Source organism: Pseudophryne corroboree, chromosome 11, assembly GCF_028390025.1.
Source record: "Pseudophryne corroboree isolate aPseCor3 chromosome 11, aPseCor3.hap2, whole genome shotgun sequence".
Taxonomy (NCBI): Eukaryota; Metazoa; Chordata; class Amphibia; order Anura; family Myobatrachidae; genus Pseudophryne; species Pseudophryne corroboree.
The window spans coordinates 233,802,198-233,826,821 of record NC_086454.1 but is presented as its reverse complement, the minus strand read 5'-3'; the positions used below and the strand labels follow the sequence as shown (position 1 = coordinate 233,826,821).

Here is a 24,624-nt window from a genome sequence, read left to right as displayed (position 1 = left end):
GGACGTCCTGAGGTGAGTGACCTTAAATAACTTGCACAATTCTTTCATGATCCTTGACATAAATGGAGTACCTTGGTCAGTCAAAATTTCTTTTGGTATTCCCACTCTACTAAATACCTGCACCAGCTCCCTAGCTATCGCCTTGGTTGTGATAGTGCGTAAAGGGACAGCCTCAGGATATCGAGTGGCATAGTCCATAATTACCAGGATATACTGATGGCCCCGAGCAGACTTTAACAAGGGCCCCACGAGATCCATGGCTATTCTGTCAAACGGGACCTCTATAATAGGCATGGGAACTAGTGGGCTCCTGAAATGGGGTCTAGGGGCATGATACTGGCATTCAGGACAGGAAGAACAATATTCAGACACTTCTTTATAAACCCCTGGCCAAAAGAACCTTTGTAAAACTCTTTCAGTGGTTTTTTCTGCCCCTAAATGTCCTGCGGTAACGTGACTATGAGCTAAATCTAGTACCGTTCTCCGATAAGGCTGGGGAACTACCAGCTGTTCCACCACATCCTCACCCCTTTTGACAATGTGGTACAAGAGCTCATTACAGATGGCCATGTGGGGATACGTAACCCTGTCACCTGGTACCACAGGTTCCCCATTAACAATCTTAACATTCTCTCTAGCCTTTATTAAGGTAGGATCCTTTAACTGTTCAGACGCAAACAGATCCTTCTTTACCTCCAGGTCAGGCACACTTTCAGTTCTAACTACTATGTCTCTGTTCCCGGCAAGAGGGTCCTCACTGGACTCCCCATCTGTCACTTCCCCAGCCAAACTAGCAAAAGGCAAAGGGCCAGAAAGTTCCGAAGACCCACGTACATCCATAAAATCACCGGTATTATCAACTGGCTTTTTACTTCTCACATCTGTTGATAACCGTGATTCCCACAGTTTCCAAAAATGAGGAAAATCCCTCCCTATTATGGCCTCATGCACCAAGGTAGGGACCAGTCCCACTTTAACCATTGCTGACCCACAACAAGTTTCTATATTCACCTCAGCAGTGGCATAATGTTGGGTATCCCCATGTATGCAAGTTACCCCAATAGGTATTTGCTGGACCTTTAAGGGGTTCACTAACCCAGCTTTCACGAGGGTAACTAAACTTCCTGAATCTAGCAAGGCCTCTACCCGGTTACCTTCTAAGAACACATCACACATTTGTTTTTCCAGCTCAGGTGAAGGTACCACAGTACAAGCTAACCTAGCAAAGAAAGACATTCTGCGACATTCAAAGGCAGCATCACATTGCATGGGTTCTTGCGTGACTGGGCAATTGGCAATAACATGACCTGGCATACCACACCTAAAACATTTAACCACACGATTATCAACCCATTTGGGCAGCATAGACCGTTCTAGCCCCATTGGCCTGTTTCCAGGGCCAGTGTTTACAGTCTCTCCAGCCTTGCGTTCTCTTAACCGCCCAGCAACGTTTTCCCACGGAACAGTCTTACCAGTCTTTACTGAAGGGCGCTGTCGAGGATCTATGGGTTGCTGGGTGGTCATCAGTAGTTCCTCTGCTGCCAAATACCTCTCTACCATGTCCACTAATTGGTCAGCAGTACCCGGGTTTCCATGGCTCACCCACTTGCGCAGGACCATGGGCAAAGATCTCAAGTAGCGGTCCATGACGACTCTTTCCACCATCTGGGGACCAGTTAATGTCTCTGGCTGTAGCCATTTTTTTGTTAGCTGAATAAGGTCGTGCATCTGGGAGCGCGGAGGCTTCTCCATGGCGTACAGCCAACGGTGCACCCGTTGTGCTCGTACTGACAGCGTGACTCCCAGGCGGGTCAGGATCTCAGTCTTTAGTTTATCATAGTCCCGAGCCTCAGCAGGGCTTAAATCAAAGTAAGCTTTTTGGGGCTCACCTGACAGGAAAGGTGCATGGGTTCTTGCGTGAACACCCTCGGACCTGTAGACAGGCCAAAGCGTAACGCCTGGAACTGGTAGTGATCGTTCAGCAGGGCGAACCTCAGATAGCCCTCCCTTTCAAGCACCTGAATGATATCACTAAGCTAATTGAGCATTTACCAATCTATATGTCTGTTGTGTGAGGCAGAGAGGTTCTGCATTAGGAGGAGGTGCAGGCCCTGACATGCCACATGGAGCATTATGGGGTTGCTCCAAGGTAAGTAGCTCTTAGCTTAGACATATTTTAGTAAGGAGACATTATCATGTGACTCCTTGCTGGTTAATATTAGACCCAGAATGGGGTAATGGAGGTGTGAGGTGTGGTGCCTCTGGACTGGCTGAGCTGGATGGCTTTAGTGTGGCATACCTTTACATTCTATTAACACTTTTCACTTATTAATTTTCTAACACTATTTCTCTATTTTAATTACATTTCATGTTTGTATCACCCCCTCTATAGCTTCGGCTTCCTAAATACTAATTTATTAACACTATAGTTTTTTACACTGGTATGTCACGCTGTGCTTTCTGGCTCATTCTGGTGTTTTGGGGTGCCACACCCTGCACCTATATATAGCGCTAGGGACCCCAAATATACAGAGAGGCCTTGATGCGGCTTTGGGGCTTAACCACACATTTGCGCAAATATGTGTAACGAAGATCTCTGAATTCTATTATTATGTGGGATTTATATCTGGTTACTGTTATCCATTCAGTGTGCTTGGGAAACAATTGCTTTTTTTCTTGCTCAGAAATACCCCTTCCTTTCAAGCACCTGAATGATATCACTAAGCTAATTGAGCATTTACCAATCTATATGTCTGTTGTGTGAGGCAGAGAGGTTCTGCATTAGGAGGAGGTGCAGGCCCTGACATGCCACATGGAGCATTATGGGGTTGCTCCAAGGTAAGTAGCTCTTAGCTTAGACATATTTTAGTAAGGAGACATTATCATGTGACTCCTTGCTGGTTAATATTAGACCCAGAATGGGGTAATGGAGGTGTGAGGTGTGGTGCCTCTGGACTGGCTGAGCTGGATGGCTTTAGTGTGGCATACCTTTACATTCTATTAACACTTTTCACTTATTAATTTTCTAACACTATTTCTCTATTTTAATTACATTTCATGTTTGTATCACCCCCTCTATAGCTTCGGCTTCCTAAATACTAATTTATTAACACTATAGTTTTTTACACTGGTATGTCACGCTGTGCTTTCTGGCTCATTCTGGTGTTTTGGGGTGCCACACCCTGCACCTATATATAGCGCTAGGGACCCCAAATATACAGAGAGGCCTTGATGCGGCTTTGGGGCTTAACCACACATTTGCGCAAATATGTGTAACGAAGATCTCTGAATTCTATTATTATGTGGGATTTATATCTGGTTACTGTTATCCATTCAGTGTGCTTGGGAAACAATTGCTTTTTTTCTTGCTCAGAAATACCCCTTCCTTTCAAGCACCTGAATGATATCACTAAGCTAATTGAGCATTTACCAATCTATATGTCTGTTGTGTGAGGCAGAGAGGTTCTGCATTAGGAGGAGGTGCAGGCCCTGACATGCCACATGGAGCATTATGGGGTTGCTCCAAGGTAAGTAGCTCTTAGCTTAGACATATTTTAGTAAGGAGACATTATCATGTGACTCCTTGCTGGTTAATATTAGACCCAGAATGGGGTAATGGAGGTGTGAGGTGTGGTGCCTCTGGACTGGCTGAGCTGGATGGCTTTAGTGTGGCATACCTTTACATTCTATTAACACTTTTCACTTATTAATTTTCTAACACTATTTCTCTATTTTAATTACATTTCATGTTTGTATCACCCCCTCTATAGCTTCGGCTTCCTAAATACTAATTTATTAACACTATAGTTTTTTACACTGGTATGTCACGCTGTGCTTTCTGGCTCATTCTGGTGTTTTGGGGTGCCACACCCTGCACCTATATATAGCGCTAGGGACCCCAAATATACAGAGAGGCCTTGATGCGGCTTTGGGGCTTAACCACACATTTGCGCAAATATGTGTAACGAAGATCTCTGAATTCTATTATTATGTGGGATTTATATCTGGTTACTGTTATCCATTCAGTGTGCTTGGGAAACAATTGCTTTTTTTCTTGCTCAGAAATACCCCTTCCTTTCAAGCACCTGAATGATATCACTAAGCTAATTGAGCATTTACCAATCTATATGTCTGTTGTGTGAGGCAGAGAGGTTCTGCATTAGGAGGAGGTGCAGGCCCTGACATGCCACATGGAGCATTATGGGGTTGCTCCAAGGTAAGTAGCTCTTAGCTTAGACATATTTTAGTAAGGAGACATTATCATGTGACTCCTTGCTGGTTAATATTAGACCCAGAATGGGGTAATGGAGGTGTGAGGTGTGGTGCCTCTGGACTGGCTGAGCTGGATGGCTTTAGTGTGGCATACCTTTACATTCTATTAACACTTTTCACTTATTAATTTTCTAACACTATTTCTCTATTTTAATTACATTTCATGTTTGTATCACCCCCTCTATAGCTTCGGCTTCCTAAATACTAATTTATTAACACTATAGTTTTTTACACTGGTATGTCACGCTGTGCTTTCTGGCTCATTCTGGTGTTTTGGGGTGCCACACCCTGCACCTATATATAGCGCTAGGGACCCCAAATATACAGAGAGGCCTTGATGCGGCTTTGGGGCTTAACCACACATTTGCGCAAATATGTGTAACGAAGATCTCTGAATTCTATTATTATGTGGGATTTATATCTGGTTACTGTTATCCATTCAGTGTGCTTGGGAAACAATTGCTTTTTTTCTTGCTCAGAAATACCCCTTCCTTTCAAGCACCTGAATGATATCACTAAGCTAATTGAGCATTTACCAATCTATATGTCTGTTGTGTGAGGCAGAGAGGTTCTGCATTAGGAGGAGGTGCAGGCCCTGACATGCCACATGGAGCATTATGGGGTTGCTCCAAGGTAAGTAGCTCTTAGCTTAGACATATTTTAGTAAGGAGACATTATCATGTGACTCCTTGCTGGTTAATATTAGACCCAGAATGGGGTAATGGAGGTGTGAGGTGTGGTGCCTCTGGACTGGCTGAGCTGGATGGCTTTAGTGTGGCATACCTTTACATTCTATTAACACTTTTCACTTATTAATTTTCTAACACTATTTCTCTATTTTAATTACATTTCATGTTTGTATCACCCCCTCTATAGCTTCGGCTTCCTAAATACTAATTTATTAACACTATAGTTTTTTACACTGGTATGTCACGCTGTGCTTTCTGGCTCATTCTGGTGTTTTGGGGTGCCACACCCTGCACCTATATATAGCGCTAGGGACCCCAAATATACAGAGAGGCCTTGATGCGGCTTTGGGGCTTAACCACACATTTGCGCAAATATGTGTAACGAAGAGCTATATTCATTGGTGCAGTGAAAGAAATATAGACCCAAAAGTTTCCAGGGTCTTCGATTTCCGTCAAGCAGGAATGGATAAGGGTTTGAAGGTGGCTTTCTTGAGAGTGCAAGTATCAGCATTAACTGTATGGTTCCAAAAGAAAATTGCCAATATACAGGTTGTGCGTACTTTTTTCCAGGGAATCTGCGCATTCAACTGCCTTTTGTTCCTCCTACAGTGCCTTGGGACTTAAGTTTAGTTCTCAAAGCACTTCAAGTTGCTCCATTTGAACCACTTAACAAGGTGGATCTTAAATGGTTGACAGCTAAAGTTCTCTTTCTACTGACTATGGCATCAGCTAGAAGAGTGTCAGATTTAGGAGCGCTGTCATGTAAATCTCCTTTTCTGATTTTTGATCCAGATAAAGCAGTTCTCAGAACTAGGTCTGGGTATCTTCCTAAGGTGGTATCTAAATTCCACCTTAATGAAGAAATTGTAGTCCCGGCTTTTCAGGTATTGGGACTTTCTGCGGGAGAAGCGTCGCTGGACGTAGGCATTAAGGATCTACGTGGATCATACCAGTGCCATCAGAAAGACAGATTCTCTCTTCATTCTCTATGGATTTCACAAGAGAGGATGGCCTGCTACTAAATAGACGCTTCAAATGACGATTTCAGAAGCATATTCTTGAGCTGATCTCCCTGTTCCGGCTAATGTCTCTGCTCACTCTACACGGAAGGTAGGTCTTTCATGGGCAGCACAACATGGTGCTTCAGCAGAACAGATATGTAAGGCAGCCACATGGTCTTCCATTAACACATTCATTAGACATTATGCCTTGGATACTTTTGCCTCTCATGACGCTGAATTCAGGCGTAAGGTTCTCCTGTCCAATCAGGAGCGTCCCCACCACTAAAAATTGCTTTGGGAAATCCCATGTGGTCAGCGGAGTTTAAAGGAAAAAGTATTGAAGACTTTTTGTCTGAATGGGAACGTGTGACTGACAAAGATAGGGAACCATTCCCTAAGGTGGGCAGCTTTGAACCAGAGGTACTGCAGAATGTAAGCAGTAAAATATGTCTTCAAAAATCCAGAAAACAAAGGATAAGACATAATGATTGTTTAAAATTATGGCAACAGGAGGGGGATATGCAAAGAGAACAAATTCGCAAAACAGGTTCAAAACCTAGCGGGAATGAGAACACAAACACACCAGTGTCGACACAGGTCGAAGGGGAAGAGATGGCTACAGTCAATGATATATCCGTAAACGATAGTAGTATGCAAAAACAATGTATTAACCCTAATTTTTGCAAGATGTATCCTGTTTTGAAGTCTTTTCCAGGTTATAGGTCACAGGAAGATGAAGGATCCAGCCAAATCGCAGCTCTCCTCCAAGCAGTCACTTTGCAGGACAATCAGGTGGGGTCTGTCCAACCAGGTAGTGCAGTAACAATATTCCCCAATGAAAGAACTGGTGAGGTCACAGCTACCAGTAAGTGTGAGACAGCTCATTGCACAGAGACAACAACACCTCACAGTAAACAAATCAGGAACAGAATGGTAGAATTACACCCTGTCTTGGGAACAGTAACTCCCAATGGGGGAACCGATGGTCAGGGAGTAGTCCTCACCAGGAATAATGCAATGTATTGCCCGTGGCCCAGAGATGAGCTGCGATCAATCATTTCAGAATTTCCCGACCCTCGGAAGCATTTAGCCAGATGTCAGAAATTTATCAGAGATCTGGGTAATGCGTATGAACCGACAAACCAACATTGGCGGATATTTTTGAAAGCGTGCCTACCACCTAATATTGACACCCAAAAATGTATCACTGATTGTAGATTAGAGTCGGATAGTCTTATGACTGACAAACACAATCAGGAGAACTTAGAGCAAATTAACAGGCAACTAGAGTTGGATTTCCCCACAACTGTTAAGTGGAGAAGAATTTTCTCCATAAAGCAGAGGGAAAATGAAATGACATCTGAATATTTCCATCGGGCCCTGCAAATGATGGATAGATACATTGGGGTATCAGATACAGGGAACAATACGAATTACAGGGAGGTGGCTGTCTCTGTGCTAATGGACGGACTCGATAAGACAGTAAGGGACAGAGTACAAACATCTTTGCCTAATTGGAGAGGGGTCACAGTAGCTTGCCTTAGAGTGCGCAATTGTACACCACAAGAATATTGTTAGGCGTAGAAAACAACAGGAGGAGAGGCTGAGGATTGAAAGTATACAGGCTCTTACACCAAAGTCTCATCAGCCTAAAACCCAGACCCCTGCTGTTTGGAAAAGACCGAGAACATGCTACATTTGTAGGAAGGAAGGGCATTTTGCCAAAGACTGTAGGATTGGTAGAACACATAGTCAATATAGACCCCTAGACAGAGAAAAACAAGCCATGTTATTAAACACATAGACGGGATCAAGGGACATATAGTAAGGAATCACGATACAGTATAGAAGAACACAGATTCGGTTAATGGGAAGAACAGAATAAATGCAACTTTACCCTTTTGACAGAACTTACTGGGGTTAGGAGGAGGCCTCTAAACTTCTGCTTCCCTCTCTAGCAGAAGTCACCTCTAAGTAACTTAACAGGAGTTTTGTTAGAGATGGTATACATATAGAGTGCTCCCACCCAGGAAGCACAAAATATGTTAGATACCCACGAAGACTAATGTTGCATTTCACTGTTTTAGATGCATGTCCATCACAGGGAGAGGAAATTATCTCAAAGATACCGGGTTCCCTATGACCTTAGAATGGACAAGACACTGGATTGATGGCTGGGATAGTCCCAGTAGAGATATAACACACATAGAATTTTTTTTTAGGGGAACAGACCGATTAGGGAATCATTCCCCGTAGTGCCCAATCCAGATGTCAAACTTTGTAAAATCTTCTTTGCCTCTACAAACTTATCTGTTACTAAACTCTGTGATTTGTCTTCAAAGTTTCCTCTTCATCTCTTAAATTCACCGACAGGATTACAGTTCAAATGTCACATGCCTACTCGGTCTTTTCAGAGTTCTGCCCAAACCCAGTATATATCACCAGCATAGGAACACCAGTATCAGTGTGCCTGGTCATGCACAAAGGGTGGAGAATGGGAATACTTGTGAAGGGAGACTGTGCATAGATACCGATATACATGATGGTGTGACAGCCTGATGATGAACGCAAATCTGACAAATTTTCTTTTTATTATTTCCCCTCTCTTTTCACTTTCCACAGATGGTTCACTTCATACAACTGATAATACACAACAGTTAAACACATTGAAATGCAAGATTTATGTTCCCTACAGAAAGGTCGCTGACCCAGAGAGAACCCGTGACAAAGAGCAGAGTGTAGAGAACATCGTATCACTGGAGTGTCTGTTCCGGGAAGGTTGAGAGGCAGTACTGTTGAGACGGCACCTGAGCGCGGAGAACAACAAAACCAGAGGCGATTGTCGCAACAGTTTTTTTTTCTCCATTCCCCACTGCCCTCCTACTCTTCTTCTCTTTCTCCCCCCCCCTTCTTGTTTCCCTTCTCTTCCCTTAACAAGATGGACTTACCCCAAGAGACTGCGTTCCGGGTTTTCCTGTTAATCCTGTTGTTGACCAGGACAGTCTGTTTCGGTGAGGGTCCCAGAGAGGTCGAGAAAGGATCTGGAATGGGTTCTGATGGCGGGGATGGATTTGCAGAATCTCAAGAGCAACACATCACTCGAGCAAAGGTTGAGTATCAGAAAGCGATCTGGTAGTCAGGGAGCTCGGAGGCACTGTGAAGGGTTATTGGCTGAGGAAAATTGCATTTGTAGGAATTGTGAGAACATAGTCGAGGATGGGTGCATCCAGAGATGTCAGTCCAGCCTTAATATCGACATGGACCGTCATCCGTTGAGTGATTACCACTCACTAGTGGTAAGGTCTTAAACCAGACAGAATGCTGGGTGTGCTCACAAGTACCTCAAAGTCAGAGCAAGTCAGGATTAGTACCATACCCTTTAGCAATAGATGAGGTACTCGAATTACGGGGTGGGAGACCGGTGGACAAGAAATTCAATATTTCTAGGCCCCCTAGTTTGAAGCTCCACCAGTATCATGTAGATAGAACCTTATTATGTTTCAATATTTCCAATTACCGAAAACCGGGAAATTGGGAAGTGACGTGGAATAACCAGACAATGGCTTTTTCGCACAGAGCTGATTGGATACCCATAGACTCTGAACTTGTACGCCAAATAGCCAACAGTGGAAGGTATTTTCGGTATAGGTATACTCGAGGAAGCAAGACCATGTGGGTTGGAGAAGTATCACCAAGGTACTGTGCTCATATCATCCAGCCCGATACTTGTACTGAGCAGATGGGAGAACTAGGGATTGGGTTTTTCACTTGGAAAGTTTGTAATATGGTAATGTCATATTCTGTCCCCTATGTTCTCCCCGATGATGCCTATTTCATATGTGGGAGGAAGGCGTATAAGTGGCTTGCCCCGAACTCAGAGGGATTGTGTTATGTTGGAAGAGTGTTGCCAGAGGTCATGACGATAACCCATGATAAGATGAAAGAGGTTCACCGCAGTGCTCAGGCTCCTTATACTCATACTCACTATGAACACATCGTCAAGAGACACCTCATAGAGAGGACAGAGCACGTAGCCTCTGATTTGATCCAAGAATCCACCGGGATTCAATTCCTTCTCGCAATAGACATCACCCGTACTGCCAGAGGAATTATAAATTATAGGTATATCCATGCGCTAGCGAACTTGATAGATAATATCACTGAGATGTATGACGACACCTTCAGGTATATGGGAAGGGAGTTACAAGCTTACAAGACGGAACTGATCCAGCACAGGATGGTCCTTAATTATATCACAGCCGTGACGGGTGGGTACTGTGTCACTTTGGCAACTCAGTATGGTGTGAAGTGCTGTATGTATATTACAAACAGCACTGACGACCCCACGGAGATCATCGATCAAAAGATGGACGATATCTTGCAGTTGAAGTGGGAGTTCCGGAGGAGACACAACCTTACCCTAACCGCTGTGGGTAATGAGCTGACCGGCTGGGTCTCATGGTTGAACTCACGAAATTGGTTCTCAGGGTTAGGAGAGTGGGCTCAAAATGTTATTATGAGTGTAGGAAAGTTTCTCCTTTGTATCCTGGGAGTTGTCATAATTATTGGCTTGATATTTTGGTGTGTTCGAATTCTGACGCGGCGCAAGCACGGCACAAATTTGATGAGTTTAAGGAGCGAGGGCATTGTTATAGCAGCAGATTTAATTTACGACCCATCCATAGAGACAGTGTTATGATAAGGATTGCAAATGAATTCCATGGCCTGTTTCTTTCACCCGTTTTTCCTTTGTCTCCCCCTCTGCCCAGATACACTCATCTGGAAAAGACATCAGCCCTACCCAAGAATGTTTATGTAAATGTTATGTGAATGTATTTTAGATATGTGTCTTATCTTCATCTCTACAACCTTCAGTTAATGACACACATAGTCGACAGGTGATATCCACATATATTAGCACTCACATATGTTCCCCCTCCATGTATCATGAACTAAATGTGCACCCCATTTGTTGGAACAAGAAGACGAAAAGAGCTCGGTAGTGTTTGTTGGCCCACTTACAGACCCTTAATACGGGATAAGAAGGATTTAATGTATACTGTGCAATACCTCGAAGCTTATCTAAAACATATACGGCACGATGATACATGCCCCTCAGACATGGATTCATACATACATGCTTTTTACTATCCCACTAGGTCATACATTTCCCACCTACAACTCTCCTCCGACCATCCAATCGTCTGTAGATATTGTATTGATATTTTTCTGTTTAGTGAAAAGATAGTGGCAGTTATTGGTGACTGCCAAGGGGTGGACTGTCAAAGTCGAAAAATATTGAAGAACACACAGCACGTATAAACTGCACACACATGCCCACTGCGCGTGCACTCGTTCTGCCGTGCGTGCACATATCCGCAATTTGCGTATGGTCGCTCCCGCGGACCTGCGCATCGGCGCGTGGTATGGGTATTTATGGCAGAGTTTGTGTATGCATGGAGAGCCATCAAAACACATTACATATTTAATCCAAATAGTGCGCAATGTACACATAGTCTCCTTGCACCACATCAGAAAGTTATAGCTGTTTAAATGGTTGCAGAACAAAGGGATTCACCTTTACAGGATAAGAGGGGACAGACTAAGGTTATAAGGTGATATTTGGTATCCAGCTGTAGGGTATTTTAAGGGAAACATTCCGGTGTTGGTCTGCGGAAGATCGCATGTTCCTGCGGATAGTTATGTGCAGAAGCAGAATATAGATATAAACTGTATTTACTGTATATTATGTATGCGGCGGGAATCCAGAGCAGACCACCCACAAGAGCAGTTGAGAAAGACATTGCCTACCTTTTCAAATCAACCTATGACCTCTCCTGGACTGTAAAAGTGCATTCCTGTGTCCAATGGACAACGGGATTACAGTATCCATTGTATTGCTTTTGGAAGACTTGTATAAATAAAGCCTGCTGCAGGCCGGCCAGACACAAGACTCAACGTTATCTATTTGATGACGGAGGACTGGACCAGGAAGCGCACGCGAATATTCTCACGTATGTACATTGACTGTAGCCATTATTCTGTTATATACATTGTCTTGTATTGTAGCGTATAATTTGTATTGTAAACCCCCTTTCAGAAATAATCCACTGTGGTGTCGGAACCCAGCGGTAAACTCACAATTGGTGTCGTGTGCTCATTGCCCTGCTAAGGTTTAAAGTGTATTATTACTATTATTGCATAGCATTGCTGTAGAAGGTTTAAAGTGTATCTCTGGGTGTGTATGCGCTGCGAGTACTTTGTACCGTCAGCGCGGCCTGTGTACGCAAAGTCCGTACACTACGGAACCCTTTTACGCTAATAGCGTAAAAGGTGCGTAGTGTGAATTAAGTATAGCGGCCACAGCGGCTAAAGGTTTAAGGTGTGTTTAAGATATAGCTTTCATTCCTGTAAAGATAATCAGCTTTATCACTGGATTGCCTGATCCCTGAGTAGAGGGGAGGCCTGAATCAGAGCATTGTAGATAGCCCGAAGTTCCAGAATGTTGATTGGAAGTAGGGCCTCTTGGGCAGACCACCTGCCCTGGAACTGCGCCCCCTGCGTGAAGGCTCCCCATCCTCTCAGGCTCGCATCCGTCGTGAGGAGGATCCAATCCTGAATCGTCGACCTTCTGGCAGGTTGGAAAACTGTAACCACCACAGGAGTGAAGTCCTGGCCTGGGGTGACAGCTGAATCATCCGGTGCATCTGAAGATGTGAACCGGACCACTTGTTCAGGATGGCCAATTGGAAGGGTCTGGCATGGAACCTTCTGAACTGTATCGCCTCGTATGAGGCCATCATTTTTTCCAACAATTTTATGCAAAGATGAATGGAAACTCGAGCATGGCGGAGAACCATGCGAACCATCTCTTGAACTGTTCTCACCTTGTCCTCTGGGAGGAACACTCTCTGAGCTACCGTATCCAGTATCATACCCAGAAACAGGAGCCTTTGAGACGGATCCAGTTGAGACTTCAGTAGATTGAGGCGAGACAGAAGTTGGATAGTGTGATCTATATGGAGCAGTAGAAGCTCCCTGGAACATTCTTTTATAAGGAGATCGTCCAGTAAAGGGACAATGTTGACCCTTTGGACTCTGAGATGAAACATCATTTCCGCCATCACCTTCGTGAACACCCTCAGAGCTGTAGACAGGCTGAAGGGCAACGCCTGAAACTGGTAGTCACTACGGCGAACCGCAGATAGGCCTGATGAGGAGGCCAAATTGGGATATGTAGGTAGGCGCCCTTGATATCCAGGGACACAAGGAATTCCTGTTGTTCCAGGCCCGCGATCACCGCTCTGAAAGATTCCATCTTAAATTTGAAAACCTTCAGGTAAGGATTCAAGAACTTCATATTCAAAATGGGTCTCACAGATCCATCTGATTTTGGCACTATGAACAGACTGGAGTAGTAACCTTGTCCTTGCTGTAGCAGGTGTACTGGAACAATGACCTAGGACTGGACCAACTTGTCGATGGACAGTAGTAGCGTAACACGCATATTTTCCAAAACTGGCAAACCTGAATTGAAAAATCATTGGGGAGGAGCACAGTCAAACTCCAGCTTGTAACCCTGAGAGATAAGGTCCCTTACCCAGGCATCTTGGCAGGAACCGTTCCAGATGTGGCTGTAGTGACGTAACCGAACTCCCACCATGAGATCCCCTCGGGGTGGGTGGGCATCGCCATGCCAAAGTCTTTGTGGAAGCTGAACTGGTGCTCTGTTCCTGAGAGCCAGCAATGGCTGGTTTCTTAGGCTTACCTCTGGAGCCTCTAGCTGCATTGGAGGCACCCCGGACCCTAGATTGAAATCTGGAGCACCGAAAGGACTGAGTAGACGGTCCCGAGTAGGTTTGCCTAGCAGGCGGAGCCACTGAAGGCAGAAACATGGATTTCCCAGCAGTAGCTTTGGAGATCCATGCGTCCAGTTCACCTCCGCAGAGCCATTCAACTGTGAAGGGAAGAGATTCCACATTACGTTTGGAGTCAGCATCAGCAATCCACTGACGCAACCATATGGCTCTGAGTGCAGACACAGCCATACTGTCTTTCCCCAATAATAAGACCTACCCCGATAATAAGACCTACCCTTACTTCTGCAGAACGGTCCAAAATAAGCCCTACCCCGAAAATAAGACTTAGATAAATCCGCATTTTGTCCGGTCCCTGTGCTACACTACAATGCCCCCAGCTCTGCCCCCCATGACATGGATGCCGCTGTTATAGTTTTAACAGTGGCATCCACTCACAGCTGCAGCGTCTCTCTCAGTGAGCGCGCACCCTTCCCTTGATTTCTGTGAATGACGCTGGCGTGCGTGCCAGTGCCATTTACAGCAGCGCCGCAGAGGAGTACAGAAAAACAGGAAAGTGAAGAAGAAAAAAAACGGTAAGTTAAGTATTGTAAAGCAGGACTGAGGGGCATGATGGGGATAAAAGCAGGACTGGGGAAAATGGAGGCGCAAGAAATCCAGGCCGGAATTTGGAGTATGGACACTTATGATGATGTTGTTGAAGAAGATGACATGACCATTTTTGAATAAAGGTAGATTTTTTTGTTCACACTTAACTGTTTATTGAAATTGCTGTCAATGTTAATTAAAATAAGACCTACCCCGAAAATAAGCCACATGGGGGTATATTTACTAAGATTCGTAATTTCCGAAAAAAGGTCAAAGTTCAATCACGAATGACATCGACAGTGTAAAACTGCAACTTTTTGAATTGATTACGATGGATTTACTAAGCTGTCGTATTCGGGTTTTTCTTTTCTTCCGATGTCGATGTCATTCGTTTTTTTTTACCTATTTTTACGGCAGTGATTAGCAAAACACTGCCGTTTTTTTTTACAATCAATCTCGGCCGGATCTGTGTGATCCGTGCTGGGGTTCTTATTTTTTTTTTTTTTAATTAAACAATGTAAAATCCCAAAAAAAAATGCGTGGGGTCCCCCCTCCTAAGCATAACCAGCCTCGGGCTCTTTGAGCCGATCCTGGTTGCAGAAATATGGGGGAAAAAATGACAGGGGTTCCCCCATATTTAAGCAACCAGCATCGGGCTCTGCGCCTGGTCCTGGTCCCAAAAATACGGGGGACAAAAAGAGTAGGGGTCCCCCGTATTTTTAAAACCAGCACCGGGCTCCACTAGCTGGACAGATAATGCCACAGCCGGGGGTCACTTTTATATAGTGCCCTGCGGCCGTGGCATCAAAAATCCAACTAGTCACCCCTGGCCGGGGTACCCTGGGGGAGTGGGGACCCCTTCAATCAAGGGGTCCCCCCCCCCAGCCACCCAAGGGCCAGGGGTGAAGCCCGAGGCTGTCCCCCCCATCCAATGGGCTGCGGATGGGGAGGCTGATAGCCTTTGTTGTAAAAGAAAAGATATTGTTTTTAGTAGCAGTACTACAAGGCCCAGCAAGCCTCCCCCGCATGCTGGTACTTGGAGAACCACAAGTACCAGCATGAGACGGAAAAACGGGCCCGCTGGTACCTGTAGTACTACTACTAAAAAAATACCCAAAAAAAGACAAGACACACACACCGTGAAAGTATAATTTTATTACATACATACACACATACATACATACTTACCTTAAGTTCCCACGCAGGTCGGTCCTCTTCTCCAGTAGAATCCAAGGGGTACCTGTTGAAGAAATTATACTCACGAGATCCAGGGGTCCAGGCTCCTCGGGAAATCCAGGGGTAATCCACGTACTTGACAAAAAAAACAAAACGGTGTCCCGACCACGAACTGAAAGGGGACCCATGTTTGCACATGGGTCACCTTTCCACGAATGCCAGAAAGCCACTTTGACTTCTGTCTAAGTGGGTTTCTTCAGCCAATCAGGGAGTGCCACGTTGTAGCACTCTCCTGATCAGCTGTGTGGTCCTGTCCTCACTGACAGGCAGCACACGGCAGTGTTACAATGTAGCGCCCATGCGCTACATTGTAACCAATGATGGGAACTTTCAGCTCAGCGGTGACGTCACTTTAGGTCAACCGCAGGGCAGAAAGTTCCCATCATTGGTTACAATGTAGCGCATAGGCGCTACATTGTAACACTGCCGTGTGCCGCCTGTCAGTGAGGACAGGAGCACACAGCTGATCAGGAGAGTGCTACAACGTGGCACTCCCTGATTGGCTGAAGAAACCCACTTAGACAGAAGTCAAAGTGGCTTTCTGGCATTCGTGGAAAGGTGACCCATGTGCAAACATGGGTCCCCTTTCAGTTCGTGGTCGGGACACCGTTTTGTTTTTTTTGTCAAGTACGTGGATTACCCCTGGATTTCCCGAGGAGCCTGGACCCCTGGATCTCGTGAGTATAATTTCTTCAACAGGTACCCCTTGGATTCTACTGGAGAAGAGGACCGACCTGCGTGGGAACTTAAGGTAAGTATGTATGTATGTGTGTATGTAAGTAATAAAATTATACTTTCACGGTGTGTGTGTCTTGTCTTTTTTTGGGTATTTTTTTAGTGGTAGTACTACAGGTACCAGCGGGCCCGTTTTTCCGCCGCATGCTGGTACTTGTGGTTCTCCAAGTACCAGCATGCGGGGGAGGCTTGCTGGGACTTGTAGTACTGCTACTTAAAACAATATCTTTTATTTTACAACAAAGGCTATCAGCCCTCCCATCCGCAGCCCATTGGATGGGGGGGGACAGCCTCGGGCTTCACCCCTGGCCCTTGGGTGGCTGGGGGGGACCCCTTGATTGAAGGGGTCCCCACTCCCCCAGGGTACCCCGGCCAGGGGTGACTAGTTGGATTTTTGATGCCACGGCCGCAGGGCGCTGTATAAAAGTGACCCCCGGCTGTGGCATTATCTGTCCAGCTAGTGGAGCCCGGTGCTGGTTTTAAAAATACAGGGGACCCCTACTCTTTTTGTCCCCCGTATTTTTGGGACCAGGACCAGGCGCAGAGCCCGATGCTGGTTGCTTAAATATGGGGGAACCCCTGTCATTTTTTCCCCCATATTTCTGCAACCAGGATCGGCTCAAAGAGCCCGAGGCTGGTTATGCTTAGGAGGGGGGACCCCACGCAATTTTTTTTGAAAAAATAAGCACTTTCACACCCCTTCCCACTGATATACATGCACGGATCTCATGGATCCCTGCATGCATCTCAAATCACGGATAAAAAAAGCAGGTATGTTTTTTTTAGGACTTTTTTACGAGTTGTAATTTTTCACGGCAGTGTTTTGTGTTTTTTTGCTTTGCACTTCTTAGTAAATGACCGAGATTCATACTTAAACAGCCGCGTTTTGACCGATGGTGTATTCATTCGTAATTTTTTACCTGAACTAGCAAAAAATTACGAATGCCCTCATCACTGCCGTGATTAGTGTTTAGTAAATGACCGAGATGACACTTTGAAGAAAAAACGCCATCTCGGTCAAAATCGGGAGCTTAGTAAATATACCCCATGGTGTTTTTTGGACCAAAATAAATAAATAAATAAATAAATAAGACACTGTCTTAATATCGGGGAAACACGGTAGCAGTGGTTCTAGCATTTATATTGCCAATCTCTTTAAGGGAGTCACAGAGGACTCTTGCCGTGTCCTGAATGTGTTTTAGGAAAGTTACAGTAGTAACCAAGGTCATATCACCTGAAAGACCCTCTTGAATCTGAGTAGCCCATGTATGCATGGCATGTGTCATCCAGCAACCAGCAATGACCGGTCTCTGAGCTACACTTGCAGCAGTGTAGATAGATTTTAGAGTGCTCTCTATTTTCCTATCACCCGGGTCCTTTATCGTAAAAGAGCCCGAAGCAGGGAGCACCACCTTTTTAGAAAGGTGAGAGACTGAGACGTCTACTGCTGGAGATTCTTCCCAGAATTATCTGCCTTCAGGGGCAAATGGGAAGGTATTTCAAAACCTTTTGGACACCTGATATTTTTTATCTGGATTTTTCCAGACTAATTTAAATAAATCACCCAATTCTTTGGAATCAGGAAAGGTGACTGTCAGTTTGTCTTGCGGGAGGAAAAATTACTGATTAGTAGCATCCTCCAAGGAAAGCTTTAACACATCTCGTATACCCAATATGAGGGGTTTGATACCCTGTGTAGAGGTGGAATCCCCACCAATGGGATCACTATCATCCCCATCCACCTGTACATCATCATCAGAATCTGATAGGATTGCAGGCAAAGGACGTTTTTGTGCACCTGTAGTAGACAGCGGGGGATGGGAAGCATCAGCCTTGGCAGTTAGGTTAGCCACTGCTTGTTGCGGTTCTTGTGTTTTATTGGCATTGGCAGTGAGGGGAGATGACATATCCGACATCATGGTTTTTATAGCCCCCAGCCAGGAAGGCTATGGACTCTCCCCCATATTGTTATCAGCATTTTGTGCTGACTGACTACACTGCTCACAGGATACGGAGCCCAATGAACCAGGGGAGAATCTGGCATTACATACACTGCATGACTTCTGTTTCACCATACTGAAAGACAGAAACAATACACATACAACACAGACTGAATACAATACAAGCCTGCCCTATTGTATGTGAGAGGAGACACAGAAGAGAGGACACCAGCGCACCCAATGCTGTACAGCCCCAGTGAGACTGTCAGCGTTTTATGTAGTAACATATAACAGTGATACTGCTGTACAGAGAATTCCCCAGTGGAATGTAAACTGTGCACTAATAGCGGCTCTCCCCCTATACACCTGGTACCAGTGATCCTGTGACCGTTTTGAAGAGCTGCATGAGGCTGCTGCTGCTTGCTTATGCAGAGGAAGGCGCCAAAAAGCCACTGAGCCCACTCTGATGTAGCTCCGCCCATGCTATGGTGCCGGAGCTACTAATAAGTTTTATACTGGCAATGTCTCCACAGGCTGTGTAGCCTCACATAAATGCTTGGTACAACACACCTACAGCCAGTCTCACGCAGAGGCACCTCCCCAGGAGGGACCCATATGCTTCACCCATGCTTCTGCCGCACAATGAACCGAGGGGCCACCCTAGCGGGGCCCCCGGTTTGTACTCACCACGACGATCACCTTCAGGCTCCGTTAGGGGTGTGCGGCAAGCTGCGGCTGCGACAGCTAAGGCGCAGTGCCCCGCTGAGAAAACAGCCCCTCAGGATGGTGGTCCTGCAGCGGAGAAGAAGCTCTGCACCTCACAAGGCCGGTAACCGCCTCCCATCCTAACTCTCACGGCGTTGCCCAAACAGCATACCGAAATAAGTAAAAGTTTAAATTAAATTGAAGAAAAAACTCTGGAGCTGCAGAGGGTGCATCCTCTCCTGAGGGCACTTTTTTCATAACTGCCTGTGGGAGGGGGCATAGAGGGGAAGAGCCAGCACACCCAGTTGAAGAAATTTAAAGTGCACTGGCTCCTTTAGACCTGTCTATACCCCACTGTACTAAATCTGTCCCCAATATCCCTTATGGATGCTAGAGAAATTTAGCTTCTTTCCCTTTCACTAGGATTATCGTGCCATTACATTTGTCTTTTTCACTCCATACTGTTCAAGCACAAGTAAGTTGCTTGGGCGGGATAAGAACTAGCCATTTAAAGATGGCCACACGGCTGATCCAGTCATGCATTCTGAGTGGTCAGAGTGAACCTCAATGTGCAGATGACAGCACACAGCAGATAGTGACAACCCGCCGATCCGATCACTCGCACTCAGCCCAGACACATATGGTGATATTGTGCTGGTAACAACCTTCTTTGGGTGTGATCAACCTGTAGCCAACACGACCATTAGAACATTCACACTGCAAACACTAACATGAGCGGAACAGATAATGAAAGCAAAATCATACTTAAAACTTTTTTGTGATGCGCTAACAATAGTAACTACAATTGAATATACAACACACTATCATGGTAATAATATAGCTGAACATTTCATGTTTAAATTGTGTAATTATACAACTGAATATATAAGTATAAAAAGATTTTATTATTAGTTAAAAAAAATGGTTATAAGTTTTCATAGAAAAGAAGAATTCAGCTACAGATTAATATTATGAAGGGAAAAAGTCTGCATTGGAGATTGAAAGAACCTGCTCTCCTTCTTTTCCCTTTGCCGCCCACATCTTTTTGTACCGTATACAGTCTTGTGCTTTGGGATCAATCACAAGAGAACTGGATAAAGGTTCTCCACTGCTGTCGCTGACAAATACAGATGGAGCTTTTGGGAGCAGTTCAAACTTCTGCAAGTCAACAGGCCAAAGGTAACTTTGCCTCAGTCCATGTTCACAGTCGCTCGCAGTGTTTTTGGGACTTCTCGGGGAGATAAACTGGTTTTCACTCATAGAAGAACTGCCAAGATGAGTCTGGGCTACGGGGATTTCTTCCATGGACTCAGCAGAGTCAGAGTGATATTCTGCAGGGGGCCCAGCAGCCTGAATTGGGAGGATATTCATCGGAGCCAAGACAGGTAAAGATTGTGATGGGAAATTCGGGGAATGAATGGCCAAGCCTGGGGGTGCAGGAGAGACTGGAAGTTCTAGAAAGAAAGACAATCATTAAATGAATATACTTCTATCAGAACTGCAGTCATAATAACTGAGAAAATTCACAGGATATTATGTGTTACACTGCTAGACGAAGACCACTATTTTACCCCCAAACTGCGATTCCTCACTGATGCCTCTGTGGACTCTTAACGGTTTCAAATGCACGCTACCTGAAGCGGACTTAATGCATTGTATGTGGTCCTGTGCGGAGGTACAGAGGTTTTGGACTTTAGTACACATGTATATATCCACCACATTAGGAATTACTTTTGAATTAACACTTGAGTGGTATTTGTGGGATATTATACCTTCCTCCGGTTCGTCCTGCCTTGCTAAGGGTCAACGTCAACTATTGGCAAATATTTCGGCTGCTGCAAAGAAAATTATCCTATCTCAGGGGATCTCTGCTGAAACCCTGACGCTTACCCTTCTGCAACCCAGAATATCACATTTGTTTCATATGGACTTGCTAGAGCTATCTCTTAATAAAGACAAAGGAGCAGAAAAGTTATTCTCTTCATGGCTTCCATATGTTCTCTCACAAGTTAAAGATATTGGGCCTAATTCAGACATGATTGCACCTCTGCGAATTTGCAGAGGGTTGCGATCGGATAGTCTCGCCCCGTGCAAGTCTGCGTATGCCGTGCAAAAAGCTTTGCACACGCCGGTAAGCCCGCAAATCCATTCGCAACTCACTCACTATCGAATGAGTTTTCCAGTCTGTGCACTCTGTACGTAGCCCAAGATCAACTCCTACAGGCTGATCGGGCCAGAGCTAAAGTCACATACCCTCCCTGAAAAAGCCTGCGCACTGCGATTTGTACGCACGCGCAGACGTTCGATAATTGCCCGCTTTGCGATTTCGCACAACAGCATTCAGGTCTAAATTAGGCCCATTGTCCATGCAGCAGAAACCTTGTCCGTTGTGTTATTGGGATATTTCCTTCTAACATTGTTATTTCCTATTATGCTAATTGTCTGCTATTGTGGAGTCTCTGCGCCCCCTTTGTTATTTGAAATTTTTGTTTTCTCTTTTGTTAAAATTATTGTGTCATGTTCTTTTTTTCTGACCGCCATGATGTTCTAAATTATACAGTCTTACAATAATATTATAAAAAAATTAGAAGACCACTGTTTTGTTTATATGTTGCAGTTACATTTATAGTGTAGTTACTCTGTGCTGTCAGCAAAGGTGGGAAAACGCTGTCATTTTGGATGTGTCTTGTTGGTAGTCTCAGATGACTGATGATGGTGTATGCATATAGCACTGTATTTTTATTTTACAGCTAAATATACCTACCTCTGATGACAGTATAGAATTTAGAGAAAATTGAGGCAAAGTTATTTCTGCTCAAAACACCACTGCAATCTGCAATAACCCGCGACCCCAGAATGTATCAAGTAAGAAAATAAGATTTTACTCACCGGTAAATCTATTTCTCGTAGTCCGTAGTGGATGCTGGGAACTCCGAAAGGACCATGGGGAATAGCGGCTCCGCAGGAGACTGGGCACAACTAAAGAAAGCTTTCAGGTCACCTGGTGTGCACTGGCTCCTCCCACTATGACCCTCCTCCAAGCCTCAGTTAGGACACTGTGCCCGGACGAGCTGACATAATAAGGAAGGATTTTGAATCCCGGGTAAGACTCTTACCAGCCACACCAATCACACCGTATAACTCGTGATACCATACCCAGTTTAACAGTATGAAAACAACTGAGCCTCTCAACAGATGGCTCAACAATAACCCTTTAGTTAACAATAACTATGTACAAGTATTACAGACAATCCGCACTTGGGACGGGCGCCCAGCATCCACTACGGACTACGAGAAATAGATTTACCGGTGAGTAAAATCTTATTTTCTCTGACGTCCTAGTGGATGCTGGGAACTCCGAAAGGACCATGGGGATTATACCAAAGCTCCCAAACGGGCGGGAGAGTGCGGATGACTCTGCAGCACCGAATGAGAGAACTCAAGGTCCTCCTCAGCCAGGGTATCAAATTTGTAGAATTTTGCAAACGTGTTTGCCCCTGACCAAGTAGCAGCTCGGTTGTAAAGCCGAGACCCCTCGGCAGCCGCCCAAGATGAGCCCACCTTCCTTGTGGAATGGGCTTTTACCGATTTAGGATGCGGCAGTCCAGCCGCAGAATGCGCCAGCTGAATTGTGCTACAAATCCAGCGAGCAATAGTCTGATTAGAAGCAGGAGCACCCAGCTTGTTGGGTGCATACAGGATAAATAGCGAGTCAGTTTTCCTGACTCTAGCCGTCCTGGAAACATAAATTTTCAAGGCCCTGACTACGTCCAGCAACTTGGAATCCTCCAAGTCCCTAGTAGCCGCAGGCACCACAATAGGTTGGTTCAAGTGAAAAGCTGATACCACCTTAGGGAGAAACTGGGGACGAGTCCTCAATTCAGCCCTATCCATATGGAAAATCAGATAAGGGCTTTTACATGACAAAGCCGCCAATTCTGACACACGCCTGGCTGAAGCCAAGGCCAATAACATGACCACTTTCCACGTGAGATATTTTAGATCCACGGATTTAAGTGGCTCAAACCAATGTGATTTTAAGAAACTCAACACCACGTTGAGATCCCAAGGTGCCACTGGAGGCACAAAAGGGGGCTGAATATGCAGCACTCCCTTAACAAACGTCTGAACTTCAGGTAGTGAAGCTAGTTCTTTCTGGAAGAAAATCGACAGAGCCGAGATCTGTACCTTAATGGAGCCTAATTTCAGGCCCATAGTCACTCCTGCTTGTAGGAAATGCAGAAATCGACCCAGTTGAAATTCCTCTGTTGGGGCCTTTTTGGCCTCACACCAAGCAACATACATCCGCCATATGCGGTGATAATGCTTTGCAGTTACATCTTTCCTGGCTTTAATCAGCGTAGGAATGACTTCCTCCGGAATGCCCTTTTCCTTCAGGATCCGGCGTTCAACCGCCATGCCGTCAAACGCAGCCGCGGTAAGTCTTGGAACAGACAGGGCCCCTGCTGCAGCAGGTCCTGTCTGAGCGGCAGAGGCCATGGGTCCTCTGAGATCATCTCTTGAAGTTCCGGGTACCACGCTCGTCTTGGCCAATCCGGAACCACGAGTATTGTTCTTACTCCTCGTTTTCTTATTATTCTCAGTACCCTTGGTATGAGAGGCAGAGGAGGGAACACATAAACTGACTGGTACACCCACGGTGTCACTAGAGCGTCTACAGCTATCGCCTGAGGGTCCCTTGACCTGGCGCAATATCTCTCTAGTTTTTTGTTTAGGCGGGACGCCATCATGTCCACCTGTGGCCTTTCCCAACGGTTTAACAACAGTTGGAAGACTTCTGGATGAAGTCCCCACTCTCCCGGGTGTAGGTCGTGTCCGCTGAGGAAGTCTGCTTCCCAGTTGTCCACTCCCGGAATGAACACTGCTGACAGTGCTAAGACGTGATTTTCCGCCCATCGGAGAATCCTTGTGGCTTCTGCCATCGCCATCCTGCTTCTTGTGCCGCCCTGTCGGTTTACATGGGCGACTGCCGTGATGTTGTCTGATTGGATCAGTACCGGCTGGTTTTGAAGCAGAGGCCTTGCCAGACTTAGGGCATTGTAAATGGCCCTCAGTTCCAGAATATTTATGTGTAGGGACGACTCCTGACTTGACCAAAGTCCTTGGAAATTTCTTCCCTGTGTGACTGCCCCCCAGCCTCGAAGGCTGGCATCCGTGGTTACCAGGACCCAGTCCTGTATGCCGAATCTGCGGCCCTCTTGAAGATGAGCACTCTGCAGCCACCACAGTAGAGATACCCTGGTCCTTGGAGACAGGGTTATCAGCCGATGCATCTGAAGATGCGATCCCGACCACTTGTCCAAGAGGTCCCACTGAAAGGTTCTTGCATGGAACCTGCCGAATGGAATTTTGCTTCGTAAGAAGCTACCATTTTTCCCAGGACTCGTGTGCAGTGATGCACCGATACCTGTTTTGGGTTCAGGAGGTCTCTGACTAGAGATGACAGCTCCTTGGCTTTCTCCTGCGGGAGAAACACTTTTTTCTGTTCTGTGTCCAGAACCATCCCCAGGAACAGTAGGCGTGTGGTAGGAACCAGCTGTGACTTGAATGTATAGAATCCATCCGTGCTGTTGTAGCACTTCCCGAGATAGTGCTACTCCGACCAACAACTGCTCCTTGG

At 45.5% G+C, this 24,624-nt stretch overlaps 1 protein-coding gene and 1 long non-coding RNA gene across 4 annotated transcripts in view; one reads left to right on the top strand and one right to left on the bottom strand.

Moving 5' to 3' along the window:
• The window catches only part of LOC134969378 (uncharacterized), a 57,024-nt gene that overhangs the window by 3,610 nt on the left and 28,790 nt on the right, over nt 1-24,624 (top strand). The window lies entirely within an intron of this gene.
• Nucleotides 19,868-24,624, bottom strand: part of ZDHHC1 (zinc finger DHHC-type containing 1) — a 122,859-nt gene continuing 118,102 nt past the window's right edge. For all 3 annotated transcript variants that reach the window (XM_063945297.1, XM_063945295.1, XM_063945296.1), the window contains one exon: nt 19,868-20,437. In XM_063945297.1, the coding sequence (XP_063801367.1) occupies nt 19,953-20,437 (485 nt within the window). In that variant the 3' untranslated portion in view covers nt 19,868-19,952. The remainder of the gene's footprint in view (nt 20,438-24,624) is intronic.